Below are 8,602 nucleotides of genomic sequence, written 5' to 3' on the forward strand. Positions count from 1 at the left end.
TATCTATAACTGCAGTAACTAATGATTTTAGCTTATCCCAGAATACCTTGGTTAATCCAAAACACCAAGAGTCTAATCATTTGCCAATTTTTTAAGAGCCCATTGCATCTTTTCTTGATCAAATTTGTTGCTCAAGTCTTCTGGTACATGGACTAACTACAAAAAGGGAGAGATCTAAAACTTGTTGTCTTTCAGGAGACCTATCCACCTCCCTATTCAAAATACCCTCAAAGTACCCTTTACATTATTCCATAAGTAGCTCTGATTGTGTCACCATTGTACCATCCTCTTTCACAATTCTGGATATACATTCTCTTGTGTGATTTTCCCTAAGCCCGTTGAAATGTTTTTTGAATGAAAATTGTACATATTTGAGTTCTAACTGCTCACACAAGAACCTAGCCCTATTGGCCATGTCTGAATCAAAGCTCTCGTTTGAGAGAATTATAATACAAGTCCTTTTGGAGTGGGGACCGGCTCCAAGAAAATCCGGTGCTCATTGAGTTGTCAATATTAACTGTGTATTCTCTTTGAATTCTGTGCATGATAATATTTTTTTTTTGTGTAACTGTGTAAATAAATCCACCCAGCACATCATATAATCCCCTTGCTATCTTTGTCTTAAGGAAAACTCTCTCCTTTCATATTCAGATTTAGTTGAATCTAAAAGTAAGAATTAGATTCAAAGACATTGAAGGTCACCCCGTGCAATGCTTCCTAAGCAAAGCTAATAGTGCTCTTAGCATCGAAATGCCTCTCAATAGCAGGCTAGAATATATCGAACACCACGGATAACTTTCCCACTCTGCTAAAGGGTGGAATGCTCTGTGTATAGGGGGTTGCAGGTGCCACCCACAAGAAAGTTGGGTCCGGGAAGAGTTGTCCTTTTTGCATCAGCCTTAGTTTCAATATAGTCCCACTTGCAAATTTTGAGATTTACCTCTAAATTTTAGATTTGAAGGCGAGAAAACCTTCAAATTTAGTGGACTTACATCTAAAATTTCTCGTCCAGTGCAAGCTAGCTAAGTTTTTCGAAAAGAGATTCTCTCGAGCCACACACACACACGTCAACTATATCTATGGGCTTTGTGAGCCGGAAATCCCGAACGAGGCCTGAGGTTTACTGAGGTTTACTAAGATTAATTGTACCTTGGGTGCATGTATTACAGATGCCTGAGGCATGAGGCCCGAGGTTTACTGAGATTAATTGTACCTTGGGTGCAGGTATTATAGATAAATCGAAGCACATGTACATGACTACATAACAACTCTACTATGATAATTTATACTCACAGATCAGACGTCCAACACTATAATAACCTTGCCGTGAATAAGTTGTACAATCAAACTGACATTACAAAAGTTGAAATGAAGGCAAATTTGGGTAACATAAATTTACACCACTACATGTGGAATAATTCCACTCTTCTCTCATTTACTCATACTCTAGTGACTCTAGGACAAAGCTCATACCTTACAAGATTCCCTTTAGGCCAGAGAAAATAAAAATAGAACAAGTGAAATTGACTAAGTGATGATGGACCAAATTATCAAGGCTTGGGACCAAATGGAGAAAGTACATAAAAGAGCAAGGATAATTGCAAAATAGTTATCTCAATCATAGGTACATGTCAAGGAAAGGTAAATGTATCCCGAGCAGCCTTGATCAAATGTATAAGACAAAGGAGAAGCCTAAGAGTAATTATAGGAGTCTAAACTTAATGAAAAGTGATTGTGATAAGCTCAACTCATTCAAATAACTCTTTAAACTCCAAATATGACGTCTAGGAAGCATTAGGAGTAAATTCTAACTTGCTACAAATTATCTAAATTTAGCAGGTCTAAATGTAGTAGATTCTGGGAGCAACTTAGCGACACCTCCACAGCATTGTGCTAAGGTTTCTCATAGGAGAAGAAAGTTTCTAAGCCCAAAGAGTGAGTTTTATTTTTACCAAAGTTTATCCTAATTTAGCAGGCAGGATATAGTCGCGGTTCACAACCTAAGCTAATTAATAAAAGGGTGAGTTTATGGTTTTCAATAAATGAAAGGAAGAAGCTAAAGCTATGGTTGAACCATCCCTTCCTCATTTAGTAAGTTCATTCTAGTCTTTGTTTACTAAGCTTGGCTAGGCCACATGTACAAAGTAGCACACACTTTCTTTGTGTGGACTTAACAAGTGTGTGTACATGTGGTCTCTCTACTTGCCAAGAAGAGTCCAAAGACCGGGGAGGGGGGGGCTTTCTTCATGCAAAGTAAGCTAGGAGTCTAGAACAAGTGTAGGCTAATCATTCTAATTTAACACTAGTGTACAAGCATATAACGAGAAGCTTGTTGGATTTTTGGTTCTCTTGCTCCTCTCACATACTCTCTCAAGTAAAGCAGGATCTCTCTCTCTCTCTCTCTCTCTCTCTCTCTCTCTCTCTCATAAGAGCTATAGAAATAGACTCTATGCTCAAGCTCTAGATGCAAATCTAAGCCAATGAATATATCGAACACCACGGATAACTTTCCCACTCTGCTAAAGGGTGGAATGCTCTGTGTATGGGGGGTTGGTGCCACCCACATGAAAGTTGGGTGCGGGAAGAGCTCTCCTATTTGCATCGGCCTTAGTTTCAGTGTAGTCCCACTTGCAAATTTTGAGACTTACCTCAATTCTAAGGCGAGAAAACCTTCAAATTTAGTGGACTTACCTCTAAAATTTCTCGTCCAGTGCAAGCTAGCTAAGTTTTTCGAAAAGAGATTCTCTCGAGCCCCACACACACACACACGTCAGCCATATCTATGGGCTTTGTGAGTCGGAAATCCTGAACGAGGCCTTAGGTTTACGGTAGTCCCACCTACAAATTTTGAGATGTACCTCTAAAATTTTAGTGCTTGATGTTTCCATTGATTTCTAAATGCCGCGCTGAAGCGTGAAAAGCACCCAAGTCCCGACGCATGGGCGATTTGCTTATTACAAAACAAACTACGCAGCTGATCGGAGCCTAGAGCAGCAGCTGCTTCTGCGGATTCTTGACCTTGGGATACGTCTTCGTCGACAGCTTATAAGCAGCAGGTGACCCGCCTACCTTCAGAATATTTATTTTAGGGTATTACGAGATCATCGAATGAACAGCAGCATCAACGACTTCACCATCTTGCGGCAGGTTGGAGAGGGCGGCTTTGGCAAGGTTTATCAGGTGCAGCACAAGCTCACCCATCGCATTTTCGCCCTCAAGAGCGTCAACATTGCCAAGTTCCGCTCCATCAGGGATGAGCGCCATATCCTGTCTCGCTTGCAATTGGACCCCCATCCTCACATCCTTCGTCTCTGGGATTCTTTCCTCTCCAGCAAACAGGCCCACCTCCTCCTCGACTTCCTGGATGGTGGAGACCTCCTCTCCCAACTTGAGGAAGATGGCCCCTTTGCGGAAGCCCATGCTTGCAGTTGCTTGGCGGAGATCGTGTCCGCCGTCGCTCACCTGCACTCGCACGGCATCCTCCATCGCGACATCAAGCCGGAGAACATCCTCCTCGACTATGACGGCCATGTCAAGCTCGCTGACTTCGGCTTAGCTGTGGACATAATTGGTTGCCAGTCTTCAGAAGAATCTGGAAAGATGCGCTCGTCTCCTTGTGGAACATACTTTTTCATGGCGCCCGAGATGTTGCAAGGCAAGGAGTATGGCTTTGCTTTGGATTGGTGGAGTGTTGGGGTGCTCTTCTTTGAGATGGTGGCTGGTTGCCTGCCCTTTGGCAAGCGCGGTTGCGATATTGATGAGGACAAAGTATGCCAAGAGGTGCTGACGCGACGACCGAGGTTGCCCACATACTTGTCTAGGGATGCCCATTCTCTGCTTAAAGGCTTGCTGCACAAGGACCCCAACAAGCGCCTCAGGACAGCCCATGACATCAAGGAACATCGATGGTTCAAGAACATTGACTGGACAAAGTTGGAGTATGTCAACAGAAAATGTGACAGAAACTGTGTGGATAAGCAGGGGGAGAAATTTGAATATTTGCATCGCATGAATCATCGAATAACTAGTGCAGAGAAAGATATAGTTCATGGGCAGCCACCATCACCGACTTCAACTGCTACAGGCAGACAAGGATTCATGTATAAGTGTGGAGATGCCAGGGCAAGCCCTCACGCAGTCCATCTTCATAAGTTGACGCCACCGCCAGGTTTCGGAGCCATCCCAAAATACGCCCTCAATAATATTGGCAGCAAACTTATGACTGGATATGTCAACATGCAGAATGTTAATCTGGAGTGCAGAGTACCTAGTTGTACTGATCAGCAACCCACGCCTCATAATTCAGCCATATTACTTGCTCCGCCGCCAGGTTTTGCACCGAGAAACTATGTCAACATGCAGAATGTTAATCTGGAGTGCAGAGTACCTAGTTGTACTGATCAGCAAGCCACGCCTCATAATTCAGCCATATTACTTCCACATGCTCTGAATTATATTATAGCTCCGCCGCCAGGTTTTGCACCGAGAAACTACTTATGTGATCAATATTTAGCTACTGCTGCCGGCCCAGCTCCGGCTCAGCATGCATTTGTGCATGATCAGGCCCTGATTCGAAGGCTGCCACCACCGGGTCTGGGACCATATGTTATTCCAACACAATATGCTGCTCGACAAGCTGTACACATGAACACGGCCAATATTGCCGTCCAAGTTGGAGTATTCCCACAATAGTCGACCTCCTGCAGCTAATTCTATATGGTAAGGTGAGGTGCCTACTCCCGAGTCCCCTATATTATATTGTGGAGATGCCAGGACACTATATATGTCAGGGTTCCCCAAAAACCCTCAACATTTGCATGAAGTGGAGGTTAACTAATTAGGGATAATATAATCGACACGAATGCCATGGCGGCGCTGCAGCTGCTAATCATAATGTTTGCCTACCAGCCAGCCTGCAGAACCGTTATATATTATTGAGACAAGCTGCTCTTTATTTAGCCCACTACTGGCATGATCTACAGCACCAGCTGCCGTTCATGAATGTAAATTGATAACTGTTCAAGCTGTAAATTTAAACAAATTCGACAATATTAAAGCAGCCTGTATTGGCTTTAACTCTAATTTCTCTCTCTCTCTCTCTCTCTCTCTCTCTCTCTCTCTCTCTCTCTCTTTCTTTTGTGTCTGTGTCTGTCTCTCTCTCTCTCTCTCTCTCTCTCTCTCTCTCTCTCTCTCTCTTTCTTTTGTGTGTGTGTCTGTGTAGGAGAACAGGTCTTGAGAATCACTAGCATGCTTTGTTTTAACCATTGCATGCCCGTGCAGGCACCCATCAATATATATAAATGCCTTGCTTGCTTGCACTTGAACCTGGGAATTAATATCCACATTCACTTGCTATGGGCAGCTGGTGAGGACTTTATAAATTAGGAACCATGGCAAAGTCCGTTGTTTCTCTGATCAAGAAAGCAAGTTACAGAGAAGCCATTGGGTGTTTAATGCTTGAAGTGAAGGTAGTGAATTAAGATTCATGGGGTGCTAGTTTCCTTAATCTCTGCATCTCCTTAAGGGCATGTATTCCTGTTGGACGACCTGAGTTGAGATCATCATCAGCCTTGTTGTTGATATAATGGTCATGTATGCCTCTGTAGGAAGCCTTTGAAAGGCAGGAGGCTGTAACTTTCTCGTTCTATGGCTTCACCCATTTGTTTGCCCCTTCAATCTCTTCACGGTTTTGCAGCATCTATCGGCAACACTCCCTCATGGCACTAAGCTATGCCATGAGAGAGAGAGAGAGAGAGAGAGAGAGAGATATGAGGCTCATTTACCCTCCAAGTGGTGGTGCTATCCATCAATTTCATATCCAAGAGGTTGAAACATCTGTACCTATAGCACAACCCTCTGGAGCTTCAACTTCCGTGGTTGAAACAAAGAATGAGGCACCCAAGACTCACGGTGAGTTGTCAAGGGAAACATAGAAATTGGTCCCTAAAGCTTTGTTAACGACCACTTTCGATGCTCGATTTGGTTCAAAACAGAAACCGTGTAATAGATGCCTCACTCGTCCCAAGAAATGTAAAAAAACGCTACGTTGGATTCTTACGCGACTATTGAAAGCCCAAGGCAACTACGACGGGAATGAATTTGGGTGCCTAAATGTAAATTATGCTCTTCCTTGTCACCTATAGAACCATGTGAGTCGAATCTTGTAACTATGAAGCCAATTGAAGATCGCGAATGTAACTATGCATTCATACGTTTTCGGTCTTCAGCAGCTCTTGTTAACTGACGTTCACTCAGTTAAGATTCCCTCCTTCCGATTTTAGTGTCCGTCCTCGAGCGAAGTTGAAAAGTGTCCGTGGAAGCTGTGGAAGGATTTGATTGCTTGTTGATGGGCTGATTGTCTTCCTTTGTTGATGAGATTCAATTTGTTGTAGCATCTTCATTGGTCCGAACAGGTCTGATGTGAGAGATGGTGTTGCATTTGTCCGTTGTAATAGTATAATGAGGAGGCTTCTGTTTATTTATGAACAATATATACAAGGGAAGTAGAATGATGAGGTTCTAAATTAGGGTTTAGTACTTGGATGACCAAAGGGAAATAACCGACTAGGAAAAAAGTACCCTTGGGATACATGCATTATTGGAGCACTTATTAGCATGGGAAATATTAATAAAGTACTCAAGGGATTATTTACTCATAGATATGGAATTAAAAAAGCAGCAAATATGAAAGGGTAGCATGATGGAACATTGGTTTGCATGTTGTAGTACACTCAAGGTACATAGGTGGAAGCAAAAAGAGTGTCTAATGCATATGTCCAATGTTGGGACATCCTATTTATGCATACACAGAAATGCATGGGAAACAATATGTTGTGCAAGAAGAATTCTGAGGGATTCTTCAGAAAGATGGTGTATGCAAGCTGGCACCCCTTTAAGAATGGTTTTTGTTGACGAAGTTATGTGCTCTCATCTTACTGTGCATTGTCCATGAGTGCTAGAATTTACGACACTCCACCAATTGTAAGTTAATAGACTTCGACTCTTATGCTCATCTCATCCAACATGAGCGACATGATTTAAATATGCTCAACTCTTCAAGCTTGAACGTAAGCATAATAACTACGACTCTTACCACAGAGTTTAATTTGACTTGAAGCTTTGGGACTAATGCTTTGCGCATTTTATGGCTCAACAGCCACTATGCCAAAGAGTGTTTTTTGCACCTTGATGACTTGACTTTTTACATTCTGGTGCTTACTACAAACATTTCTTCAGGTAAAAGTAAGCGTGAATCCTCAAAAAGAGGATTAGTGAAAGACCAAGTTGGCATTGAAGGTTTCTTTTGCCATACATGTTTCATCATCTTTGAATCTGCATTCGCGTTGGTTGGGTTGTCCTTCATCAATTGTGAAGACTCCATTTTCTGTTTGATTCTGCACTTAGGCCTATTGATAGGAGTCTTTGATGTTGTTGTAGGCCTCCGTTCACTCTCGGCATTTGGATTTTGACCAGGAGCATTGAAAGACTTCAGAATCCAAATCTCTTGATGACCTTTGTATCTCCATTGTTGACTTTGCTTCGCTCTAGGTATTGTTGAGCTATTGAGATCTTCATGTTTGATTCTGCACTTGGGCCTATTGATAGGAGTCTTTGATGTTGTTGTAGGCCTCCGTCCACTGTCGGCATTTGGATTTTGACCAGGAGCATTGAAAGACTTCAGAATCCAAATCTCTTGATGACCTTTGTATCTCCATTGTTGACTTTTCTTCGCTCTAGGTCTTCATTTGTTGATGAGATTCAATTTGTTGTAGCATCTTCATTGGTCCGAACAGGTCTAATGTGAGAGATGGTGTTGCATTTGTCCGTTGTAATAGCATAATGAGGAGGCTTCTGTTTATTTATGAACAATATATACAAGGGAAGTAGAATGATGAGGTTCTAAATTAGGGTTTAGTACTTGGATGACCAAAGGGAAATAACCCACTGGGAAAAAAGTACCTTTGGGATACGTGCATTATTAGAGTACTTATTAGCATGGGAAATATTAATAAAGTACTCAAGGGATTATTTACTCATAGATATGGAATTGAAAAGGCAGCAAATATGAAAGGGTAGCATGATGGAACATTGGTTTGCCTGTTGTAGTACACTCAAGGTACATAGGTCGAAGAAAAAAGAGTGTCTAATGCATATGTCCAATGTTGGGACATCCTACTTATGTATACACAGAAATGCATGGGAAACAATATGCTGTGCAAGAAGAATTCTGAGGGGTTCTTCAGAAAGATGGTGTATCTATAAAAGCATATGACATGGCTTTGCAAGCTGGCACCCCTTTAAGAATGGTTTTCGTTGACGAAGATATGTGCTCTCATCTTACTGTGCACTGTGCGTGAGTGCTAGACTTTACGACACTCCACCAATTGTAAGTTAATAGACTTCGACTCTTATGCTCATCTCATCCAACATGAGCGACATGATCTAAATATGCTCAACTCTTCAAGCTTGAACGTAAACATAATAACTACGACTCTTACCACAGAGTTTAATTTGACTTGAAGCTTTGGGACTAATGCTTTGCGCATTTTATGGCTCAACAGCCACTATGCCAAAGAGTGTTTTTTGCACCTTGACGACTTGA

The 8,602-nt window shown here is 42.1% G+C and overlaps 1 protein-coding gene across 1 annotated transcript; it reads left to right on the forward strand.

Moving 5' to 3' along the window:
- Nucleotides 1-2,923: 2,923 nt before the first annotated feature.
- On the forward strand, nt 2,924-5,077 carry LOC147423265 (uncharacterized). The gene has a single exon (XM_086501713.1). It carries the CDS (start codon nt 3,109-3,111, stop codon nt 4,690-4,692), a length of 1,584 nt encoding a protein of 527 aa, XP_086357839.1. The 5' UTR covers nt 2,924-3,108; the 3' UTR covers nt 4,693-5,077.
- The last annotated feature ends 3,525 nt before the right edge of the window (nt 5,078-8,602 follow it).

Source organism: Adiantum capillus-veneris, chromosome 26 (assembly GCF_014529385.1).
Source record: "Adiantum capillus-veneris isolate H3 chromosome 26, ASM1452938v2, whole genome shotgun sequence".
Lineage (NCBI taxonomy): Eukaryota > Viridiplantae > Streptophyta > Polypodiopsida > Polypodiales > Pteridaceae > Adiantum > Adiantum capillus-veneris.

Excerpts from the sequence above, each read along its gene's own strand:
- LOC147423265 (XM_086501713.1), top strand. The coding sequence starts at position 3,109 with ATGAACAGCAGCATCAACGACTTCACCATCTTGCGGCAGGTTGGAGAG.